We start from the raw sequence: 25,917 nt of genomic DNA on the forward strand, positions 1-25,917 counted from the left end.
TTGCTGAGGGTCAGCGTGGCAGATGTCAAGATCTTGCCTACCCTCACCAGCTGGGGGCTCCCCGTCAGGAAGTCCAGGATCCAGTTGCAGAGGGAGGTGTTCAGTCCCAGGGTCCTTAGCTTAATGATGAGCTTGGAGGGCACTATGGTGTTGAACTATAGTCAATGAACAGCATTCTCATGTAGGTGTTCCTTATGTCCAGTTGGGGCAGTGTGGTTGCATAATTTGTGGATCTGTTGGGGCGGTATGAGAATTGGAGAGGGTCCAGGGTGTCTGGGATGATGGTGTTGATGTGAGCCATGACCGTTCTTTCAAAGCATTTCTTTGATACAGATGTGAGTGCTACGGGGATAGTCATTTAGACAGGTTACATTGGTGTTCTTTGGCACAGGGACTATTGTGGTCTGCTTGAAACATGTAGGTATTACAGACTGGGTCAGGGAGAGATTGAAAATGTCAGTGAAGACACTTTCCAGCTGTTCAGCGCATGCTCTGAGTCTGCATCCGAGTAATCCGTCTGAATGTTAACCTGTTTAAAGATCTTACTCACATCGGCTATGGAGAGCGTGATTATACAGCTGTCCAGAACAGCTAGTAATCTCATGCATGGTTCTGTTTTGCAAGCCTCAAAGAGAGAATAGAAGGTATTTACCTCATCTGGTAGGCTTGGGTCACTGGGTAGCTTGTGGCTGGGTTTCTGGTTCTAATCCGGGATAGTTTGTAAGCCCTGCCACATCCGACAAAGGTCAGAGCCGGTGTAGTAGGATTCGATCTTAGTCCTGTATTGATGCTTTGCCTGTTTGATGGTTCGTCGGAGGGCATAGCGGGATTTCTTATAAGCGTCCGGATTAGTTTCCTGCTCCTTGAAAGTGGCAGCTCTAGCCTTTAGCTCAGTGCGGATGTTGCCTGTAATCCATCGCCTCTAGAGGTTTTTTTCCTAGTTGCATAGGTGACCTACTGGTAGAAATGAGGTAAAACGGATTTCAGTTCTGCTGCATTAAAATCACCCCCACTAGGAGTGCCGAATCTGGGTGAATAATTTCTTGTTTGCTTCTGGCCCTATACAGCTTTTTGAGTGTGGTCTTAGTGCCAGCATCGTTTTGTCGTGGTAAATAGACAGCTTCGAAAAATATAGATGAAAACTCTCTTGGTAAATAATATGGTCTACAGCTTATCATGAGGTATTCTAACACAGGCGAGCAGAGCCTTGAAACTTCGCACATCAGCTGTTGTTCTGATGTTCAGAACCTCTTTTTGGTGATATGAAGAAAAGAAAAAACACAAAATAGCACAATGACACCTGCACACTGACCTATCTACTATCACAGGGGCCACTAGTGGTATTTACGGACATATTCAATCTCTCAATCAGTCTATTGTCCCCACTTGCTTCAAAATGTCCACAATTGTTCCTGTACCCATGAAAGCAAAGATAACTGAACTAAATGACTATCAACCCGTAGCATGCTCTTCTGTCATCATGAAGCGCTTTGAGAGGCTAGTTAAGGATCATATCACCTCCACCTGACCCAACACCCTAGATCCACTACAATTTGCATACCGCCCCAAAAGATCCACAGACGACGCAATCGCCATTGCATTGCACACTGCCCTATCCCACCTGGAGACGAGAAATACCTATGTAAGAATGCTGTTCATCGACTACAGCTCAGCCTTTAACACCAGTGCCCTCCAAACTCATCACTAAGCTCAGGGCCCTGTGTCTGAATCCCTCCCTATACAACTGGGTCCTAGACTTCCTGACAGGCTGACCCCAAGTGATGAAGGTAGGCAACAACATCTCCGCCACGCTGATCCTCAACACAGGGGGCCCACAGGGGTGCGTGCTCAGTCTCCTACTGTACTCCCTGTTCACCCATGACTACGTGGCCACACACGTCTCCAACTCAATCATCAAGTTTGCTGACGACAACAGTGGTAGGCCTGATTCCCAACAACGACGAGACAGCCTACAGGGAGGAGGTGAGGGCCCTGGCGGAGTGATGCCAGGAAAATAACCTCTCCCTCAACGTCAACAAAACTAAGGAGCTGATCATGGCCTATAGGAGACAGCAGAGAGAGCACGCCCCCATCCACATTGACAGGGATGCAGTGGAGAGCTGTCAAAAGATTCAAGTTCGTCAGGGTGTACATCACTGAGGAGGACCTGAAATGGTCCCATTGCACTGACAGCGTGGTGAAGAAGGCACAACAGCGCCTCTTCAACCTCAGGAGGCTGAAATTCGGCTTGGCCCCCGGATCCACGGCCTGTTCACCCCACTACCATCTACAAGGTAGAGACAGTACAGGTGCATCAAAGCTGGGACTGTGAGACTGAATAACATCTTCTATCTACAAGCCATCAGACTGTTAAACAGTCACGACTAGCCGGAATCCGCCCAGTACCTTGCCCTAAAGTTCAGACACTGTCAATAGCCGTCCACCATTCGATACTCTACCCTGCACCTTAGAGTCTGCTGCCATATGTACATAGAGCCATTGAACAAGGGTCACTTTTATAATGTTTACATACTGTTTTACCCACTTTATATGTATATACTGTATTCTAGTCATGGCTTATCCTATACAACTACTGCTATACACACCTTTTCTATTCACATACTGCCCATACTGTCTATACACACCATTCATAAATACAGTACTAGTCAAAAAGGTTGGACACACCTACTCAGGGTTTTTCTTCATTTGTACTATTTTCTACATTGTAGAATAATAGTGAGACATCAAAACTATGAAATAACACATATGGAATCATGTAGTAACCAAAAAAAAGTGTTAAACAAATCACAATATATTTTATATTTGAGATTCTTCAAAGTAGCCACCCTTTCTTTGCCTTGATGACAGATTTGCACACTCTTGGCATTCTCTCAACCAGCTTCATGAAGAATGCTTTTCCAACAGTCTTGAAGGAGTTCCCACATATGCTGAGCACCTTTTGGCTGCTTTTCCTTCACTCTGCTGTCAAACTCATCCCAAACCATCTCAATTGGGTTGAGGTCGGGTGATTTTGGAAGCCAGGTTATCTGATGCAGCACTCCACCACTCTCCTTCTTGGTCAAGTAGCCCTTACACAGCCTGGAGGTGTGTTTTGGGGGATTGTCCTGTTGAAAAACAAATGATAGTCCCACTAAGTGAAAATCAGATGGGATGGCATATTGCTGCAGAATGCTGTGGTAGCCATGCGGTTAAGTGTGCCTTGAATTTTAAATAAATCCCAGACAGTGTAACCAGCAAAGCACCATCACACATCCTCCTCCATGCTTCACGGTGGGAACCGCACATGTGGAGATCATCCTTTCACATACTCTGCGTCTCACAAAGACACGGCAGTTGGAACCAAAAATCTCAAATTTGGACTCAATCAGACCAAAAAACAGATTTCCGCCGGTCTAATGTCCATTGTTCATGTTTCTTGGCCCAGGCAAGTGTCTTCTTCTTATTGGTGTCCTTTAGTAGTGGTTTCTTTGCAGCAATTCAACCATGAAGGCCTGATTCATGCAGTCTCCTCTGAACAGTTGATGTTGAGATGTGTCTGTTACTTGAACTCTGTGAAGCATTTATTTGGGCTGCAATCTGAGGTGCAGTTAACTCTAATGAACTTATCCTCTGCAGCAGAAGTAACTCTGGGTCTTCCTTTCCTGTGGCGGTCCTCATGAGAGCCAGTTTCATTATAGTGCTTGATGGTTTTTGCAACTGCACTTGTAGAAACTTTCAAAGTTCTTTAAATGTTCCGTATGTCTGACCTTCATGTCTTAAAGTAATGATGGACTGTCGTTTCTCTGTGCTTATTTGAGGTCTTGCCATAATATGGACTTGGTCTTTTACCAAATAGGGCTATCTTCTGTATACCACCCCTTCCTTGTCACAACACAACTGATTGGCTCAAAAAAATTAAGAAAAGAAATTCCACAAATGAACTTTTAACAAGGCATTCCTGTTAATTAAAATGCATTCCAGGTGACTACCTCATGAAGCTGGTTGAGAGAATGCCAAAAGTGTGCAAAGCTGTCATCAAGGCAAAGGGTGGCTACATTGAAGAATCTCAAATATAAATATATTTTGATTTGTTTAACACTTCTTTGGTTACTACATGATTCCATATATGTCATTTCATAGTTTTGATGTCTTCACTATTATTCTACAATGTAAAAAATTGTAAAAATAAAGAAAAAGCCTGGAATGAGTAGGCATCCAAACTTTTGACTGGTACTGTATATTTATATTCCGGACTCTAGTCCGCAAGCAACTGTCCTGCAATTCTATCCATTTTGCCATGGGGTTTTGTACTGTGTATTTATATTGGATTTTTGACATAGCTCACTGTAATATACTGCTGTACATATCATTTTTAGTATATCTTGTGTAAATTCATCTGGTGTATATACGTGTAGATTGCATTTGGGTTACTGTTACAGTGCTATTTGGGTTGTTAATTGGATTTGTTCCGACATTTGTTGTTGATCATTTGTCATTTTTTGGGGGGTACTGGTTTGACATTATACTGCATTGTTAGGAACAAGTAACATAAGTTGGGTGCAAAAAAGTGCTTAACAAGGCTCTCCAACCCTGTTCCTGGAGAGCTATCTTCCTGTAGGTTTTCACTCCAACCCTAATCTAGCACACCTGATACTAGTAATTAGTTGGTTGATAAGCTGAACCAGGTTAGTTACAACTGGGGGTTGGAGTGAAAACCTACAGGAGGATAGCTCTCTAGGAACAGGGTTGGAGAGCCCTGTGCTTTAACATCTGCAAAACTATTAACTTTTGGTCATGATACAAAATATCACTCAATGAGCTGCATTCCTCATGCTTGGAAAACTACAATATGTGCATTTTGCAATGATAGATCGGCAACAATAATGCCTCTATGATATACACATATTATTGTATTAGTCAATCTTTGGATTTACAAAAATCTGTGTGTGTGCGCATGTGTATGTATTGCAGACATTTGAATGGATATTCCTGTAAACAAATACACCTTGTGGAGTGTGTGTAGAGCAGAGGTAGGCAACCCTGTTCCTGAAGTCCTGTACTGCAGGATTTTGTTCCAACTAGTCACCCACCACACCACACCCGACCAACTGAGCTAATTGATCAGTTCAGTGATTGCCAAAATTTTACACACCTGGTCTTCCAGGTCGGTTAAATCAAAAACATGAAGTGCCTGTGGCACTCCAGGATCAGGGTTGCCTAACCCTGGTGTAGAGACTGCTATCTATAAAGCCAACACCTCTGAGTTAAGTTGGTGGCTGGTTTCATAGGGACCCATCTGCACAGCCCAGCCCCATTTCAGCTAGACCTGAGCGCTGGTGAGATTTAGTTGTCTTGGATACACTATGTCTGCATTCATGTGTTGTGAAGCTAATGCCATGTGCCCCAGGGAACCTTTTCCAAGATTGTTAAAGACAGGTGCAAGTCAGACAATAGGCTGTAAGAGAAAGCCCCAGTGTACTATCTATCCATTGTTTAGGAAAGATGTTTATAGAAAATGAAACAAATATTGTTTTCTAATCACAAGAACGTAATATCATGCAGATATCTTTTTTTTTAGCTGCAAACAGACCTTTTACAACCAGAAGCGTCAGTTTAGAAATTCCCTTCATTAAGTCACTAATCCCAACTGTGTCATGTTTATAATAGGCCTACTGTAAAATGTTAGTGGACTCTGCACTTGGGAATTGTTTCCACCCAGTGGTGCAAGACAGTAACTGTTTCTATTCATTGGCAGTCTTGGTATCCTGGACCTTCACATCTTCAATGTACACTACCGTTCAAAAGTTTAGGGTCACTTAGAAATGTTCTTGTTTTTGAAAGAAAACCTAAAAATGTTGTCCATTAAAATAATGTCAAATTGATCAGAAATACAGTGTAGACATTGTTAATGTTGTAAAAGACTATTGAAGCTGGAAACGGCAGATTTTTAATGGAATATCTACATAGGCGTACAGAGGCCCATTATCAGCAACTATCACTCCTGTGTTCCAATGGTACGTTGTGTTAGCTAATCCAAGTTTATCATTTTAAAAGGCTAATTGATCATTAGAAAACCCTTTTGCAATTATGCTAGCACAGCTGAAAACTGTTATGCTAATTAAAGAAGCAATAAAACTGGCCTTCAGACTAGTTGAGTATCTGGAGCATCAGCATTTGTGGGTTCGATTACAGGCTCAAAATGGCCAGAAACAACTTTATTCTGAAACGTCAATCTATTCTTGTTCTGAGAAATTAAGGATATTCCATGTGAGAAATTGCCAAGAAACTGAAGAGCTCATACAACGCTGTGTACTACTCCCTTCACAGAACCGTGCAAACTGGCTCTAACCAAAAAAGAAAGAGGAGTGGGAGGCCCCGGTGCACAACTGAGCAAGAGGACAAGTACATTAGAGTGCCTAGTTTGAGAAACAGATGCCTTTCAAGTCCTCAACTGGGAGCTTCATTAAATAGTACCCGCAAAACACCAGTCTCAACATCAACAGTGAAGAGGCGACTCCAGGATGCTGTCCTTCTAGGCAGAGTTGCAAAGAAAAAGCCATATCTCAGGCCAATAAAAAGAAAAGATTAAGATGGGCAAAATAACAGACACTGGACAGAGGAACTCTGCCTAGAAGGCCAGCATCCAGGAGTCGCCTCTTCACTGTTGACGTTGAGACTGGTGTTTTGTGGGTACTATTTAATGAAGCTGCCAGTTGAGGATGGAATAGCCTTCAATTCTCAGAACAAGAATAGACTGACGAGTTTCAGAAGAAAGTTCTTTGTTTCTTGCCCTTTTGAGCCTGTAATTGAACCCACAAATGCTGATGCTCCAGATACTCAACTAGTCTAAAGAAGGACAGTTTTATTGCTTCTTTAATCAGCACATTTCAGAAAAATGGATGCCAATTTCATCTCTCTCTCTCACACACAGTCTTGCACAGCTAACCTTGTGGGGACATACAATTCAGTCCCATTCAAAATCTTATTTTCCCTAACTCGTACTCTTAACCAAAAAACCTAACCCTAGCTCCTAACCCTTAACATAATTCTAACCTAAACCCCCTAGAAATAGCATTTGACCTTGTCGGGACTAACAAAATGTCCCTAGTTGGTTTGTTTACTATTCTTGTGGGGACTTCTGTTCCCCACAAGAATAATTCAACATGTCCACACCAACAAACCACCACCACACAAATACACGAACTCTCACAACTCCACGGACCAGAGAAAACAAATAGTAGCAGTATCATATGGTATTAGTGGAGATCAGACAACAAATCAGATTAGAAAAAGGCAAAATGGCAACACAAATATGATCTCATACATTTAATAAAATGGGTGACATTACATTAAACTAAGCTCATAATGACCTTGCTTTTTATAGCCAGGTTGGGATGAACTAATCTGATCTAGTGTAATCTGCTTCAATCTCTGATAAATGCTTACCACATGCATCTCTCTGAACGGATGGTTCCTATTGGCCCATCCATAGCATCTGCTGTTCATATAAAGAGCTTCACCACGTTTAAACTGAGCACCTCGTTCTCATTCTCCTTGTTTTGTAGCTGCGCAGTCCAGGATGTAACGACAGAAATGCATGTTCAATTGTGAATTCATGAATAGGAATATATCCTGCTCATTACGTTGTCAAAGACTTGTTATAAGTATCTTAGCACATTTTTTAATTCTTATATTACAATTGACATGGAATTATTATCAGAGATACACTGAGTATACAAAACATTAGGAACAGTTGCTCTTTCCATGAGAGTGACCAGGTGAAAGCTATGATCCCTTATTGATGTCACTTGTTAAATCCACTTAAATCTGTGTAGGTGAAGGGGAGGAGACAGGTTAAAGAAGGATTTTTAAGCCTTGAGACATGGATTGTGTGTGTGCCATTCAGAGGGTGAATGGACAAGACAAAATATTGAAGTGCCTTTGAATGGGGTATGGTAGTAGGTGCCAGGCGCAACACTGCTGGGTTTTTTACACTCAACAGTTTCCCGTGTGTATCAAGAATGGTCCACCACCCGAAGGACATCCAGCCAACTTGACAACTGTGGGAAGCATTGGAGTCAATATGGGCCAGCATCCCTGTGGAATGCTTTCGACACCTTGTATAGTTCATGCCCTGACCAATTGAGGCTGTTCTGAGGGCAAAAGGGGGTTCAACTCAATATTAAGAAGGTGTTCCTAATGTTTGGTATACTCAGTGTATACACTATTCTAATTGAGTATATATACTGGATCTTGCAACAGTGATGGAACTGATCAGAGAGTAGGCATACATTGACAACACTACAGTATGTGACAGGCAGGGAGGGATGTGAACTTGCAGTGGTCTGGACTTATTCTACAAATAAGTTATACCCCATGCACTTTTTGACACCTACAGTTGAAGTCGGAAGTTTACATACACCTTAGCCAAATACATTTAAACTCAGATTTTCACAATTCCTGACATTTAATCCTAGTAAAAATTCCCTTTCTTAGGTCAGTTAGGATCACCACTTTATTTTAAGAATGTGAAATGTTAGAATAATAGAGTGATTTATTTCAGCTTTTATTTCTTTCATCACATTCCCAGTGGGTCAGAAGTTCACATACACTCAATTAGTGTTTGGTAGCATTGCCTTTAAATTGTTTAACGTTTTGGGTAGCCTTCCACAAGCTTCCCACAATAAGTTGGGTGAATTTTGGCCCATTCCTCCTGACAGAGCTGGTGTAACTGAGTCAGGTTTGTAGGCCTCTTTGCTTCAGTTCTGCCCACAATTTTCTCTGGGATTGAGGTCAGGGCTTTGTGATAGCCACTCCAATACCTTGACTTTGTTATCCTTAAGCCATTTTGCCACAACTTTGGAAGTATGCTTAGGGTCATTGTTCATTTGGAAGACCCATTTGCGACCAAGCTTTAACTTCCTGACTGATGTCTTGAGATGTTGCTTCAATATATCCACATAATTTTCCTACCTCATGATGCCATCTATTTTGTGAAGTGCACCAGTCCCTCCTGCAGCAAAGCACCCCCACAACATGATGCTGCCACCCCCGTGCTTCAAGGTTGGGATGATGTTCTTCGGCTTGCAAGCCTCCCCCTTTTTCCTCCAAACATAACAATGGTCATTATGGCCAAACAGTTCTATTTTTGTTTCATCAGACCTGAGGACATTTCTCCAAAAATGTTTATCACCATGTGTAGTTGCAAACCGTAGTCTGGCTTTTTTATGGCGGTTTTGGAGCAGCAGCTTCTTCCTTGCTGAGCGGCCTTTCAGGTTATGTCGATATAGGACTCGTTTTACTGTGGATATAGATACTTTTGTACCGGTTTCCTCCAGCATCTTCACAAGGTCCTTTGCTGTTGTTCTGGGATTGATTTGGACTTTTTCGCACCAAAGTACGTTCATCTCTAGGAGACAGAACGCGTCTCCTTCCTGACGACTGCGTGGTCCCATGGTGTTTATACTTGCGAACTATTGTTTGTACAGATGAACATGGTACCTTCAGGCATTTGGAAATTACTCCCAAGGATGAACCAGACTGAGGTCTTGGCTGATTTCTTTTGATTTTCCCATGATGTCAAGCAAAGAGGCACTGAGTTTGAAGGTAGGCCTTGAAATACATCCACAGGTACACCTCCAATGATGCCAACCTATCAGAAGCTTCTAAAGCCATGACATCATTTTCTGGAATTTTCCAAGCTGTTTAAAGATAGTCAACTTAGTGTATGTAAACTTCTGACCCACTGGAATTGTGATACAGTGAATTATAAGTGAAATAATCTGTCTGTAAACAATTGTTGGAAAAATTACTTGTGTCATGCACAAAGTAGATGTCCTAACTGACTTGCCAAAACTATAGTTTGTTATCAAAAAAATTGTGGAGTGGTTGAAAAATACGTTTTAATGACTCCAAACTAAGTGTATGTAAACTTCCGACTTCAACTGTAGCTTACTGCATACATTTTCAAAATCGAATGCTCTATGTACTGTTGCTATACACTAACACATACTGTAGGTAGCAAGTACATGCACTGTATCTCAGTAAATTGTTGTATTCTGCCCCCTGGTGGTGAAACCAGCCTAGAACAGGGGCTATAGTCTAATTTGAGTTTGACAGCCCCAATAATGATAAAAGGCTGACTATGTGATTATGCCCATAGGTCTTTATTGAAATACATTGTTGTCAATGTTTAATATTTTTTCCACAATTTTCTTGCTTATAAAATAACCCATATTCATCTAACTTGTCCACAAAGTGCCTTAAAAATTATGCTTTAAAACATTGAATATTATTTCCAATAAGTACCATGACAACAAAGGGACATTTTGTCCACGCTCATATTACACTAAAGTATTTAAACAATATTTAAACATATAACAATGAGTTAAGTTTGTCTTCCTCCAGTCCCATCTGAAGTGTTCTTTGGATATTGGTTAGTGTGTGAAGTGTTCTATATGTTTGCATATTGGTTAGTGTGTGTGTGAAGGGTCTTGACTAGCTCTGGATGCCAAGGCCAGCAGGGTGACACTGTATACCTCTGTCTCGTCTCCTCTCAGGGTGAGGGGCGCACACACCTGCACCACCTCATTCGGCTAAAATCACACATACAGACACACACACGCATGCACGCATGCACGCACACACCGACACACACAATCAGATTTAAATCAACAATCAGTGGAGGATATACAGTACATGTGCAAATACAATAAGAGGCAAATATACATTTAGTAATGTAGAAAGCCACATGAAGGAACAGGAAGTGTAGTTTGTACGTTCTCTTCACACTGAGACTTTGAAATACATATGGACTCTTTTTGTATGCAATTATGACTTAACTTGATTTGCACATTTTCTTTGGTAACTGAAGTATGTCAAAACAAAAACTACCATCCTATGCAGATCTAAGGGAGTGAAATAACTAAAACTATATTATACAGTTTTCCCTCCACGTGGAACCACCTGGGACAAATACCTTGACAGCTTGCTGTGTCTAGTACAGGGCTCTCCACCCTGGATGTGGAGAGCTACTCTACTGCATGTTTTCACTCCAACCCTAACCTAGCACACCTGATTCTAATAATTAGCTTGGGTTGTAACTACCCTGATTGATAATTTATCTGAATGGGTGGCGAACGTTACACCATAGTGCACAACAGAGCAGTGTTTCTATGGGGACCACTAGAGTGTGCACATTTTTGTTACAACCCAGAGCTAACACACCTGATTCAACTAATCAAGGGCTTGGTGATTAGTTCATAAATTGAATCTGGTGTGGTATTGCTGCTGGGCTAGAACAAAAATGTGGCCACCTTGAGAAACACGGTCTTAAAGTACAGGTCATGGTATGGTTACATACCATTCTAGATCTGTCCATTCAGGAGAAGTGAATGGCAATTCAATTCATGAACTGAAAAACTTTCAGCCACGTTTTCCTCATGAGATTATTTTCAATAGATGAATTGAACTAAATTGACCCCAAAGCCCAACCCCATGTGTACGGTGCATTCACATTGAGGCTTTTAGACGGCAGTCGCACCTTAAGGCCACAAGGAGGAGTCCAGATCACAGTGATGGTGCGTCTGTGGCCAGCGTCCACCGTGCCCCTGGTCGGCTCCACGCTGAAGCCCCTCTGTTGCAGCGCCTGAAGGCCCTCCCAGCTGAACTCCACGTTCTGCACATGGACAGGAGAGGGCAAAGTTCACAACATAGGTAAGGTCAACACAGGAGGAGAGGGAGGGGAAGTCATGTGTTGTGGTCATGCGGTCCGATTGTCTACTCTTCTCCCCTAAGTGTGCAGTTGCTCACTCCATCTCATGGAATAAACAGCATGGGATCTTTGTCAGAAATATGGTGGAAACTAACTCCCTTGCCCATGCTTACACTAATCCACTGCTTTTGAATCCATGAGAGAGAGTGAATAAGGGGGAGTGGTACACCGCAGCCAATGTTAGGATCTCCAAAGGAATCTGAACTCATCCTAATGATGTTATTTCAACTAGCTTTCAAGCTGTTTTAATGATGTTATTTCAACCAGATGTCAACCTGTTTTGTAATGATGTAATTTCAACAAGATTCCAACCTGCTTGTGATGACATTATTTCAACCACATTTGTACCTGTTTGTAATGACGTTCTTTCAACCTGTTTGTAAGGCTGCTGCAACCAGTGAGCTAGCAGTGACCCTGGTCGTGGTCATGTGCGTGTTTACTTTATTTAAAGATTGGATGTTGTAACCAATAGTCTCCAGAAGAAGTCTAACCCCTTGTTTTTTAATTGTAATCAACAACAATAGTATAAGTATTAGCCTACCTTCTTGGCCATAGGCTGTGTGGAGCAGATGCAGCCCACCTCCAGCTCTCTGACCGCTGGGCTCATGGCCCCCTCTCTGTAGACCCCTCTAAGGGTGAGCAGCACAGGGAGAGGGGGCTCCTCACAGTCTACTACACAAGGAGAAGAGAACAAGCAAAACAGGCTTACAGTCCCAAATCAAAAATTGAATACATTTGTATTTGTCACATGCGTCGTAAACAACAGACTGTAGACTAACAGTGAAATGCTTACTTACAGGTTCCTTTCCAACAATGCAGAGTTAAAGATTAGTGACACAAGGAATAAATACCAGTGAATAACAAATAACAATAACATGTAAAAATAATATGGCTATATACAAGGAGTACCAATACCGAGTCGATCTGCAGGGGTATGAGGTACTTGAGGTAATTGAGGTAATATGTACATGTACTTAGGGGTAAAGTGACTGGGCAACAGGATAGATAATAGACAGGTAGCGGGGGGGGGGGGGGGAGTGTGTGTGTGTGTGTGTGTGTGTGTGTGTGTGTGTGTGTGTGTGCATATGTGTGCGTGGGCATATGTAGTCTGAGTGTGTGGGTAGAGTCCATTATGTGTGCATAGAGTCAGTGCAAGAGAGTTAGTGCAAAAAAGGGTCAATGCAGGTAGTCTGGGTAGCCATTTGATTAACTATTTATTAGTCTTGTTTAGCAGTCTTATGGCTTGGGGGTAGAAGATGTTCAGGGTCCTGTTCGTTCAAGACCGTGTGGTAGCATTTCATGGCTATTGATGTGAGTGCTACGGGGAGATAGTCATTTAGGCAGGTTACCTTGGTGTCCTTGGGCACGGGGACTATAGTGGTCTGCTTGAAACAAGTTGGTGTTACAGACCAGGTCAGGGATAGGTTGAAAATGTCAGTGACAACACTGGCCAGCTGGTCAGCGCATGCACCAAGTATGTGTCCTTGTATTCCGTCTGGTCTTACTCACATTGGTTACGGAGAGCGGGATCACACAGTAGTCCGGAACAGCTGGTGTTCTCATGCATGGTTTAGTGTTGCTTGCCTAGAAGCAAGCATAGAAGGCATTTAGCTCGTCTAGTAGGCTTGCATCGCTGGGCAGCTCGTGGCTGGGTTTCTCTTTGTAATCTGTGATAGTTTGCAAGCCCTGCCACATCCATCGAGCGCCAGAGCCGGCATAGTAGGATTCGATCTTAGTCCTGTATTGACGCTTTGCCTTTTTGATGGCTCGTCGGAGGGCATAGTAGGATTCCTTATATGCGTCTGGATTATTGTCCCGCTCCTTGAAAGCTGCAGCTCTAGCCTTTAGCTCAGTGCGGATGTTGCTTGTAATCCATGGCTTCTGGTTGGGGTATGTCCATACGGTCACTGTGAGGACGACGTCATTGACGCACTTATTAATGAAGCTGGTGACTGATGGAGAAAGAGAGAGAGTGCGAGAGAGAAAGCGCGAGAGAGGGATACCTTTGTGCTCAGAGTCCCCAGAGGCTGGCAGAGGGTGAACGGCATCAGTGGGCACTGCCAGCGGGTCTCCTCCACACAGGTACATGATGTGAGAGCGAGCTGCACCCTTCAGCACCATGACACACACTGTGCTCTAAGGGAAGGAGCGGCAGGGTGTTAGAGCAGCTTATGCCCTCTACATACAATCCAGTGACATAATAGTGGTCAGTTTATCTTTACAGTCCGAGATAGTGATTAAAATCGGAAACATCCTGCGTCAGTAAATCTATCTAGAGCTCCACTGAACTCCTGCAATAGACACCTTCCCACTCAACTTCCCACTCAGTGCCAACCTAATATAACAGCTTTTATCAGGAAACTGGTTCATACATTGCTCTATATTCAGCTGTGTGTGTACGTGTGTGTGTGTGTGTTTTCACGTGTGTGTGATGAATGGCTTAGTAAAGTTTGATTTCTTTTTTAGGCCTCACTCTCACATTCACACTGACTTAGGACTGCCACTGGGTGGTGGTGGTGTTTCATTTGAACACCGCTAACTAAACATAAAAAAATAGGCAGAGGCTGTGGATCCGAAAGTAACTACTCCATCCCGCCCCCCTGGAAGCCTCTTCCCCAGAACTGAAGTTCCGAATCACGCATGCGTTTCTTTACCTCTACTTTATGCACACATTTTTGTGGTCACCCTCCCTTCACATTTCTCACTGTCAATCGTGAATTATTCAAGTTTTACCGGTGAAACGTCCATGCAGCATCTGCATAACAACCATTTGATCTCAATCAGTTTAATGAGAATATGCATTTAGATCTTCTTGAGTTGTAAAGTGTTGTTTCGAAGTAGACTACATTGTTGTTTTGAATTATGTACAGTGAATTTCATTTTAGAACATATGGTGTTAACAAACTGTAGCATACCTTTGTTTTGTTTCATTCAAAGCACATATTTTGCCTAGTGGTGCGCGTTGAGTTTTTGCAACAGGAGAGAAAAATGTGACCATTTGCACAATCATCCTAAAATCTTATAAGAAATTAGGTGGTGTGTTTTGTTTCATTTAAAGGAGTACCATTTATTCATCAATTAAATTTGCCAGAGTAGCCAGTTGTCTGGGCAGTCGAACGAGTAGAGTAGAGACTGCGTTAAGTAGAGAATCATGTGCATTAGCTATAGTGCACTACTTTTGTAGTAGCACTATGTATGGAATATAGAGGCAGAAGGGTGCCATTTCAGATGCAGCCACTATGTCATGAGAGTTGGATGATTCTGTGGTACCTTGTTCATGAGCTCCACCTTCAGTATGTCCGAGTAGTGGAGGCTCTCGTGGTCTGGCAGGAAGGTCACGGTGATGTCCTGGCTCTTTCCTGGGGCGATGGTGCCCTCTATGGGCGTCACATTAAACACACTCTGACCACTGTAGTTCTGGGTCCCTGGCCACGGGGAGGTGGGAGAGAAAGAAACCCAGATTATTAATTCATTTAACAACAATGTTAGCATCAGAAATAATTTAACATAATTCGATTTAATATAATGCTGCATCAGAAAACGCTCAATTTTTTTTTTAATCCAACAAATGGTAGCTAACACTAACTACAGAGAATGCAACAGCTCATGGCATTAGCCCTTAGTTCTGAGTGAGAGATGTGGACCTAGGTGGGATGAACTGGTCTTACCCACAGTGGGGTGTGTCTGTTCCTCTGGGCCTGGGCTGAGGAGGGCAGGGAAAGAGTCTGCTCCACTCTGGGCTTTACACCCCAGCGTCAGGCTGTGCAGCAGCACAGAGAAGCGCACCGCCAGAGATGACATGTTCTGCAGCTGAAGACAGAGGACACAGCTTTAAATATCACAACTTCATTGACATGGTATCGAGTGCAGTACAGGCTAAGTAGCCTGCTGCTGTAGAAGTACACATAGTAAGCTTAGTCTGAACCAGAATGACCCATAGGACAAGATGCTCTCTCCTGTTTCTGTAGCTTGAGGCAGCTTGATCTAGAAGTACACCCCCTGTACAAGATACTAGTTGATGCTGGCTAACTGACCTTAAAGACCTGGGAGGCTCTCTCCTTCTCCAACATGTAGCCAAAGTCCATGAGGCCACCCTGGTGGGAGGAGGTGAGAAGGGGATCCACTCCCACCCCGCACAGCATGATCTCCAGGGTCATGTTTGGGCTGTGGATCTCCACAGTCTCACGGTACTGTGAAAGGAGCCACAGCATCAGCTATAGGGAAGACGGCAACATGTGTGTGTGATTGACCCACCCCTTTTCACATTAAGTGTGATTGACCCACCCTTTTTCCCTGTGCAGGTGTGAAGGCCAGTAACAATGTGTGTGTGGCTCCAGGACCCAGCCGTCTCAGAGCATTTAGGAGGGAGAACGGACCACTCAGGTCCAACACTGAGGACCTCAGCTTGGCAAGGGTTAAGGAAGAGTAGTCAGGCAACAGCAATATTTCAATCCTACCTTCAAAGGGACCTGTTCAGGAGGGTGAAATGTATTGTGTACAGATACGCTTGTGTGGGTCCACTGTTCTGCAAGTGTTTTCTCAGATCAAGTGTAAAACAGATTTTTTTGCATCATCCCCAAAGCCAATTTAAAAAAAGTAATAGTTTGACTTACTATGACTGTCATATGTGGTTGTCGTAGCTACCTTAAGATGAATGCACTAACTGTAAATCACGCTGGATAAGAGCATCAGCTAAATTAATAAAATGTAAATGTTCAAGTCACTCAATTGTCTTGCAAAGTTAGAAGACAATCAAACGTGCAATTATGCTAGTTTTCAACCAGTTGATATGTGGAGCAGATATGATTGTCAGCATGTAGAACTTGGAATCATGTCAGTTCTATTCATAACCTTTTTATCCGTTTCACCTCACTGAATAACCTCTGGTTTCTAGGTCTGATGTGTCCAGATTAGCCTTAAAGCTATATCATACAATACTAGCTATATACAATGTGTGTATCAATGACACAAATGGGCCATGCGATGTTATATTTTTTTAAATATAGGCTACATCAGTACCTTTCAACCAGCACATAGAGAAAGCCTGAGGCTTATTCATAACAGCTTTTTTAAAAATTTAAATCAACCACTTTATTGTTGAAAACCAATTAAATAATGAATCAAGTGGATTGATGCATGCATCATACTCAGAATGTCAACATGTTATTACAACTGAAATAGTTTTTCATTCTGAGCACCATGGAGTTTTTTGTCTTAGAAAAACAGGTGGTAGAAATTCTGCAGAGGTAAAGATTCATGAATAAACCCCACTGACTTTTCTCACATAACCACAGATCATCACACTCTGGCGATCTAGGTCGTTTGTGCATGTTGTGACCAAGAAAAGGATACCTCCAAGGCTTCCTGAGAAATATTCTGAACAGTGAGCTTTTTGACCACTTTCTGTCCTAAGTGAACAAAAGAAACACAGAATTGACACAAGTAGCAATATATTCACAGGCAAGGGAAAATAGGGAAAAAACTTCCAATGTCAGAATCAGACCTGGGTTCAAATACTATTTGAAATAATTTAAAATACTTTATCTGTCCTTGATTGAAATCAAAATATTAATGAACCAATGAAATTGTCCCAAAACCACAAACTCTGTCCATTTGGCACTCCATGCAAACTTAAGCAAACACTCAAAGTATTCAAAAGATTTCAAATAGTATTTGATTGCAGCTCTGGTCAGAAGAATACATTTGAATGGACTGACCCACAGCCACCTGGTGGTAGTTGATGGTGGTCTGGCCGTTACTGGACGCGACCACCAGGGGGGGCCTAACGGCTGGGCAATGCAGCTCCAGGTACAGCGTGTTGAGGGGGCTGCTGGGACAGAGGACAGCTCGTCAGCGTTACAACAACAGAGGCAGTGGGAGAAACACTTCAACCTGTTCTCTCCACATTATCCCAACTAAATGAATGTGTGTAATTGATTAACGTAAATGATAATGGGGGGCACATACAAATTAATATAAGGTTGGTATTGTAAATAGGATCTACATGGGAGTTGTAATGTGTTTAGTATACTACCTGCAGGATGGCTGGGCCTGGGGGTCACTCTGGGGTGGATCTCCGTCGGACACGAAGCAAGGGATGACGTATCGACTGTAGTGCTCAGGGAAGGCGTGCAGGAGGGAGGCCCTGCCTGCAGCGTACTCCTCTGATCTGCGAACCAAACAACACAAACATCACTAACTATTGACCCAATCCTAAACCTAAACATATCTTGATTGCCTCCCGAGTGGCGCAGTGGTCTAAGGCACTGCATCGCAGTGCTAGCTGTGCCACTAGAGATTCTGGGTTCGAGTCCAGGCTCTGTCACAGCCGGCCACGACCGGGAGAGCCATGGGGCGGTGCACAATTGGCCCAGCGTTGTCCGGGTTAGGGGAAGGTTTGACCGACAGGGATGTCCTTGTCCCATCGCGCACTAGTGACCCCTGTCGCGGGCCGGGCGCAGTGCACGCTGACACGGTCGCCAGGTGTACGGTGTTTCCTCCAACACATTGGTGCGGCTGGCTTCCGGGTTAAGTGGGCATTGTGTCAAGAAGCAGTGCGGCTTGGTTGGGTTGTGTTTCGGAGGATGCACGGCTCTCGACCTTCGCCACTCCCGAGTCCGTACAGGAGTTGCAGCGATGACACAAGACTAACTACCAATTGGATACCACAAAAACTGGGGAGAAAAAGGGGGGTTAAAAAATAAAATAATACAAAAATAAACATATCTTGATTACATATTTCCTGACAAATCCCATTGACATAAATGCATAATTTGTGCAAAAATAAGTTGTCTTCGAATGTGCGTAGCTTAGGATTCCGCCCAATGCCTTTAACAGTCATTATTTCATAGAGAAGACAAAATGCATTACTCACTAAACGCTAAAAAGTAAACGCACTAAACACAGTGCAAGGTGTGAAGCAGATGGTTAAATGTAATGATGTCAGTAGTGTGTTGCTTGCAATTAACCTCTGCCTAAGTTACTTACGTTTTAACATAAAGCTTTTAGGAGGCAGTTTACCTCAGAATTAAGTAAACATTTACGGTACATTTTTGATTTGTCACTGAAATATGTAAGGGATAATCAACGAGGCGCTATGCGTTCTATGGAAAATAATAATGTACGCTCTAGAATGTCCTTCAAGCCAATCAGAAAAAAGTATTCAACAATGATGCCATGGTATAAAAATGTATGTATGCACGGTATCTAAGTGATAGTTGTGGTGGTGTAGATGAGCCGTACCCTGACTGTATGTCGGCTGGGTTGGGGGCTCTGAAGGGGCTGTCTGTTTTGGGGCTGATGGACACTTTGCTGATCTTCTCCTTCAGGGTCTGCTTCGCCTGGAGCCGGGCGGGGGGCGGCTTCTTGCCTTTCTGGGGGGCCGTAGGGGCCTCCCTTTTACACTGAGTCAGCACACACATACAGTACACAGGAACAATAATGTGCACACATGCGCGTGCACATACGAACACACACACAGGGTCAAAGTCAAACACATTGTATGGCAGCAAGACAACATTAAAAGGATAGTTTGGGATTTTTTGGTAATGAGGCCTTTTACCTACTTCCCCAGGGTCAGATTAACTCGTGGACACCATTTTTATGTCTTTGCGTGCAGTTTTAAGGAAGTTGCTATCTAACGTTAGCGAAATGACTTCCAGTCTTTGTGCTAAGCATACAATACTGACAATGCAGACTCATTCAACTTTTATTAGGAGGATGGAGTGACTCCAGGGACTGAAGCTTACCGGCCCCTCCTCCTCCCCTCCCTTCCCCTCGGCCTTGGTAACCCTGTCCAGCTCGTGGAGGCACAGCTCCTCGGAGCGACACAGCAGCCGCACCGTCTCTTCCCTTATGGCCTGGTCACACAGCCTGGGCCTGAATGTCACCTGCACCAGGCACCTCTGGGAACACAGTAAAGAACCAGTCAATGACTTAATGACGTGACCAGTCAGGTTGTTATTGCAAAAGAAAACGTGTTTTCAATGGTTAAATAAAAGGTAACATAAATAAACAATGCAGTCATCAGAACAGAGTATACACTGGAATGGAATAGAATAGAGAAACTACATAATATGCTAGGCCTCATCACAAAGTGTTCAAGTAAAGTGGAAGCACACTGCTTGTTGGTAGAGTACCTGTCCAGGTAAGACCCGGCCTGTCCTGGGGGTGAGGCTAATCTCTGAGTTTTCGGGGGGAGTGAAGGCGAACAGCCGGGGGCCCACCGGGGCAACAGGGTCCCGGCCAATGCGGGGCACGGGGTGTGTGAACTCGTTGAGGCTGGTGTGTGCATTGACCACATGCAGCACGGCTGTGGAACAGTCACCGACCGCTGTGGCTCCGAACTGGACCAGAGAGTGAGACAGCTCTAGCGGAGGGTGCACCCCGACTGCACGACATGACAAGGGGAAGTCTCTATAGCAATCATTGGGGAAAACACAATAAAAGTAATGCAGTGAAATATACTTGATAGCGCTCTATTTTGTGACAGGACAAGGTGTAGGAAGGAACAAAACCTTGATACCTGTTAATTCCGGATTTGCAGTTGAGCTGAAAGCTGTACTCTCCTGCCTTCTTGGCGCTAAAGATCAAATCCACCTCCAAGGTTTCCAATGGGAGGAGAGTGCCGAAGCCGTCGTTGGGCTGGACCTCCACAAACTAGGAGGAGAAAAACACTGCTCAGTGCTCAGGCCATCCAAACACGGTTTTGTCCTTAGTCCTGACTGACTGAAAGCAGAACATCTCCATAGGGCCGGATTAGCTATTCAGGACAGGTTTAGGTGAGATCATAAAGGTCTAAAGCCACAGATATAACGCCAGACACAGAGTCAAATACATAGAAATATAATGAATTCTAATTCAATTGTCAGATATCTCCTGCTGGAGAGTATAGCATAGGCCAAATTGGCATATCAGAGCAAAACCAGTAGAGTCCAAATTAATAAACAGAAGTGTTTATTACTGATGTTTTATGATGATTTTATTTAGCCAAGGTGGAATTGTGGACTATAGAGATGCAAACAGCAGGAAATTAGGTCAAAGGTCAGTCCATAGGGATGCAGTCCATCAGGCAGATGGAGGCCATACCTGAGGTATGCTCAGAAAGCCAAAGTCCTGGGGCAGGAGGGTTAGGTTTGTGAGGCGCACGCTGGTCTTCACTGATTCGTAGATGGAGCAGTGGCCAAAGTCCACCTCTGTCCGGTCAAAGCACAGGTCAGAGGAGGTGATGACGGCATGGACCGTGAAGGGAACAGGCCGGACCTGAAAGCCCAGTGAAAGAGTATTTCTGCCTTATTTCTGTTCTGTTTTGTAATATCCAATGCGGTCAATGTCTTTTATTTGCAAAACAACTCTTGATGTACGCAAAAACTCTGCATAACTCACATTTGGAACTTCAACTTCTATCTAGAGGTTCTTTATGATGCTTATTCATTTAAGCAGTCATGGGACCTATAAATATAATTATATGGGTGTATATATGTACAACACCAGTCAAAAGGGTTTTTCTACATTGCAGAATAATAGTGACGACATCAAAACGATAAAATAACACGTATGGAATCATGTAGTAACCAAAAAGGTGTTAAACAAATAAATATATTTTAGATGATTGAAAGTAGCCACCCTTTGCACACTTTTGGCATTCTCTCAACCAGCTTCATGAGGTAGTCACCTGGAATGCATTTTAAATAACAGGTGTGCCTTGTTAAGTTCATTTGTGGAATGTCTTTCCTTCTTAATGCGTTTGAGCCAATCAGTTGTGTTGTGACAAGGTAGGGATGGTATACAGAAGATAGCCCTATTTGGTAAAAGACGAAGTCCATATTATGGCAAGAACAGTTCAAATAAGCAAAGAGAAACAACAGCCCATCATTACTTTAAGACATGAAGGTCAGTCAATCCGGAAAAGTTCAAGAACTTTGAAAGTTTCTTCAAGTGCAGTTGCGAAAAACCATCAAGCGCTATGATGAAACTGGTTCTCATGAGGACCGTCACAGGAAAGGAAGACCCAGAGTTACCTCTGCTGCAGAGAATAAGTTCATAAGAGTTACCAGCCGCAGAAATTACAGCCCAAATAAATGCTTCAGAGTTCAACAGACACATCTCAACATCAACTGTTCAGAGGAGACTGCGTGAATCAGGCCCTTATGGTAAAATGTCTTCAAAGAGACCACTACTAAAGGACACCAATGAAAAGAAACACGAGCAATGGACATTAGACCGGAGGAAATCTGTCCTTTGGTCTGATGAGTCCAAATTTGAGATTTTTGGTTCCAACCACCGTGTCTTTGTGAAAAGCAGAGTAGGTGAATGGATGATCTCTGCATGTGTGGTTCCCACCGTGAAGCATGGAAGAGGTGGTGCTTTGCTGGTGACAATGTCAGTGATTTATTACTCTACAATGTAGAAAATAGTAAAAATAAAGAAAAACACAGGAATGAGTTGGTGTCCAAACTTTTGACTAGTACTGTATATGTTTCAATCCCAATAGGTGCACTTGATTTAGCTCGCCTGGCACAATTAAAACAACTAAATAGTCCGAAAAGTGAAAACCCTGCCCGCAAAGCCCACGGGGAAAGCTAAATCAAGTGCACCTAAAGTAATAGAATGAAAGAAAATACATTTTTGACCCAGGTGGAACAATCTGTTGTCAAGACAAAGGAGATGTGTGTGGACTACAGGAAAAGGAGGACCGAGCATGCCCCCATTCTTGTCGATGGGGCTGTAGTGGAGCAGGTTGAGAGCTTCAAGTTTCTTGGTGTCCACATCACCAACAAACTATCATGGTCCAAACACACCAAGACAGTCGTGAAGAGGGCACAACAAAGTCTATTCCTCCCCCTCAGGAGACTGAAAATATTTGGCATGGGTCCTCAGATCCTCAAAAAGTTCTACAGCTGCACCATCGAGAGCATCCTGACTGGTTGCATCACCGCCTGGTATGGAAACTGGTCGGCCTCCGACCGCAAGGCACTACAAAGGTAGTGCGTACGGCCCAGTACATCACTGGGGCCAAGCTTCCTGCCAACCAGGACCTCTATACCAGGCGGTGTCAGAGGAAGGCCCTAAAAATGGTCAGACTCTAGCCACCCTAGTCATAGACTGTTCTCTCTGCTACCGCACGGCAAGCGGTACCGGAACGCCAAGTCTAGGTCCAAAAGGCTACTTAACAGCTTCTACTCCCAAGCCATAAGACTCCTGAATAGCTTATCAAATGGTTACTCAGACTATTTTCATTATCGTCGTCCCCCCACCCCTTTTACACTGCTGCTACTCTCTGTTTATTATCTATGCATAATCACTTTAACTCTACCTACATGTACATGTTATCTCAATTACCTCGACTAACCGGTGCCACCACACATTGACTCTGTACAGGTATGTAGCCTCGCTACTGTTATTTTACTGCTGCTCTTTAATTATTTGTTATTTTTTTACTTATCTATTTTTTTTTACTTAACACGTATTTTTCTTAAAACTGCATTGTTGGTTAAGGGCTTGTAAATAAGCATTTCACTGTAAGGTCTACACCTGTTGTATTCGGCGCATGTGACAAATACAATTTGATGTCCTGAGAGCAGCGTTCCTACCTATGTATTAATGTCCTCCTCAGCCGTATCTGGGTGCGGCAGCTTACCTTGTTTACCCGTTCACGCTTTCAGCACCGGCCAGAGAGGGCCTGGTGGCCAGAGAGGGAGGCCTGGAGGGGAGCCAGGGTTAAGGGTTCAAGGCCGGGGGCACAGCTTTGGGTCTCTGCAGGAACATCCTGCTGGCCTGCTTTTGGCTCCATGAAAACCTACTGCCTCCAAATCCTCTACGCTCCTCCCCAGTATAAGGGTGTGGGTTTAGGAGGTGGGCGAAGGGGCATGGGGTGGGGCAGGGTGGGTAAGGTGATGATTTGGCTGAAGGAGTGTGACTGCTGGCCAGTTTGGGGGATTTGACTGGGTAACACAGCACAAATGCGGCACGAGTGTTGGGTCGGAGCCTGTTTTGTGTGTTGGATTTGAGTGTGCTGTTACCCCTGCTGTTGTGTGTGTGTGTGTGTGTGTGTGTGTGTGTGTGTGTGCATGTCAAAATGAATTTAACAATCCCTGATGTACTTACTTAATACTTAACTTGGATAACTATACATTGATAAAACTTTTGACATAAATCAATAGGTGGTGGGATATCCAGAATAATCCTTGGAGCATCACGAATCAGTGCCTGAAAATGGAAGATAATCCCTTTCCAGTTGTATTATCTGATCAGCAGTTTACGTGCCAAACACCCTGAATGTAACCGTTTCACAACTGAAAGCTGAATAGAAATAATATCATTCTGTGAGAATCTTTTGAATCTATTTAAAAGAGCTCAAATAGAGTGGAAACCACACGAAAAACAAATAATCCAAATGATATTATGGAGACCTTTCCAGTAAAACAACGTGGAATAACCTTTATGCTTGGCTCATTAGCACTCATGGAACAGTGCAGGCCTTGGGGTGGTGGATAATTTTAGCTTGCTACTATTAAAATGGGTTAATTTACAACCTTCAGTGCTTCTGCCCTTCATGGGGACCTGCAGAAGGTTTGCTACTTATGAATAAGTACTCAACGCTTCCGTGTGGATTGAGAGGGGCTGTTGTATTGTATGATACTTCATACTGTAGACTGCGTCCAGAATTCAATCATCGCATAGACATTTTCCACAATTGTATCTCTCGAAGGCTGTTTGTGCAGTATTTGAGGAAAACTCATCTCCCAAATTGCTTCCTTCTGCATCCCTGGCTGTGTCCCTTTTGTGGACATTCTCAACTGATAGTATCAGTGGTAGTTGACTGATACAGATTGTTTACTTTTTGTGCACTTTGAAATAACACAATTGAATTCTTGCCTGTAAGTTTAGAGCTTAACAGTGCAACAAACCTGATCAGCCACTTGCACTGTCAAGGGGACTTCCAGCACTCCTGTTTCGCTGTCAAAAAACGTCTTTGCATCCTCGAACAAGGAACGTCTAGGGAGGAAGAACAGGGTAGTGGGTATACGAATACAGGAAATCATTATACTGTACATTAACTCAGCAATATGACACCATCATGCACAGCGCGGCAACTTCCTGCTCATGAACAACCACAATCTGTCAAGGCTGCCACTATTGGGAAGAGCCAATGCTAGCAGTCTTGTTAGATTAGAATTTTGTTGTTGACTTCTGTAAGTCGCCCCACCGTGTATGTCAAATTTCAGAGTTTACCTTGAAACATTACATCAGCAAATATGTCCCAGCCCTCAACAACTGGGAAAATGCTCAGTGCGAGGGATAGAGAGAGCCCATGGAGGAAAACCTTCAGCGTTTCACTGTAAACCAACACGACTATCCCCTGTTTAGATCTGTAGAACCACCAGGGAAGGCAAGAGAGCACGCCTCCACACTACTGTGGGCTGTAGCCATGGTGATGTTGGGCATAAGTACACATCAAAGAGGGCTTGCAGTCATACACAGAGCTTATGTAAAGCACTAGCTCAATCAATACCCTAGGTGGAGAGCTGCTCTTGTGAGAACTGCCATCTCTCTACTACTACGCAGCCAATACTTGATTAGCATGAAAACAACAGTCAGATGCCAATCCACAGTGTATCCACAGTGAGCAGCACAAACGCAGCCCACTCCTGACTCCTCTCTCTCTCTCTCCCTCCCTGTTTGGTAATGCTGGCTCTATGAAGGCATGAGAGCTAATGCTGCCAGTGTCAGAGGGTTTAAAGCAATTTAAGAGGGATTTCCAGATGTCAGAGGTTTTCCAAATGAATACAAAGCTCTGGAAGTGACGCCCAATGCTTCCAACAAATCTGTCAGAGCCTAGGGAAACGGCGTGTTTCATAATTACGATCTTACAGCAAATCAGTGTTGTATTTCAACCAGCTCGGATGTACAGATGTTGTATCTTAAATTTACCAGTTTCTCACAGCAGGAAAATAATCCTGCAGCAACAGGAAATGTGAATTCTAATTAATGTACACTTTCTTAGGGGTTAAAACACATTTTTTGTTAGGGGAAATCAAGTCTGACATTTTAAAGTGGAAATTACAAACTTTAGAAGACTTTTTAAACCTTGAATACACTACACCTTTGCATTTCCTGCTGTGCAAGACATTTCCTGCAACAAA

The 25,917-nt window shown here is 43.4% G+C and overlaps 1 protein-coding gene across 4 annotated transcripts in view; it reads right to left on the reverse strand.

The window, feature by feature from the left end:
- Nucleotides 1-10,145: 10,145 nt before the first annotated feature.
- cfap74 (cilia and flagella associated protein 74) overlaps nucleotides 10,146-25,917 on the reverse strand; it is a 49,854-nt gene continuing 34,082 nt past the window's right edge. For 2 of the 4 annotated variants that reach the window (XM_014135416.3, XM_014135414.3), the window contains exons 23-39: nucleotides 24,682-24,769; nucleotides 20,861-21,034; nucleotides 20,298-20,431; nucleotides 19,912-20,188; nucleotides 19,522-19,677; nucleotides 19,016-19,176; nucleotides 17,808-17,942; nucleotides 17,491-17,603; nucleotides 17,126-17,181; nucleotides 16,058-16,177; nucleotides 15,808-15,963; nucleotides 15,442-15,583; nucleotides 15,044-15,198; nucleotides 13,777-13,909; nucleotides 12,315-12,445; nucleotides 11,543-11,677; nucleotides 10,146-10,595 (exon numbers count right to left, since the gene is read on the reverse strand). In XM_014135416.3, coding sequence (XP_013990891.2) covers nucleotides 10,473-10,595; nucleotides 11,543-11,677; nucleotides 12,315-12,445; nucleotides 13,777-13,909; nucleotides 15,044-15,198; nucleotides 15,442-15,583; nucleotides 15,808-15,963; nucleotides 16,058-16,177; nucleotides 17,126-17,181; nucleotides 17,491-17,603; nucleotides 17,808-17,942; nucleotides 19,016-19,176; nucleotides 19,522-19,677; nucleotides 19,912-20,188; nucleotides 20,298-20,431; nucleotides 20,861-21,034; nucleotides 24,682-24,769 — 2,389 coding nt within the window. In that variant the 3' untranslated portion in view covers nucleotides 10,146-10,472. The remainder of the gene's footprint in view (nucleotides 10,596-11,542; nucleotides 11,678-12,314; nucleotides 12,446-13,776; nucleotides 13,910-15,043; nucleotides 15,199-15,441; nucleotides 15,584-15,807; nucleotides 15,964-16,057; nucleotides 16,178-17,125; nucleotides 17,182-17,490; nucleotides 17,604-17,807; nucleotides 17,943-19,015; nucleotides 19,177-19,521; nucleotides 19,678-19,911; nucleotides 20,189-20,297; nucleotides 20,432-20,860; nucleotides 21,035-24,681; nucleotides 24,770-25,917) is intronic. The other 2 variants (XM_014135415.3, XM_014135417.3) reach the window with 2 other exon arrangements.

The sequence above is a fragment of the Salmo salar genome, chromosome 13, assembly GCF_965601325.2.
Source record: "Salmo salar chromosome 13, fSalSal1, whole genome shotgun sequence".
Classification (NCBI taxonomy): Eukaryota; Metazoa; Chordata; class Actinopteri; order Salmoniformes; family Salmonidae; genus Salmo; species Salmo salar.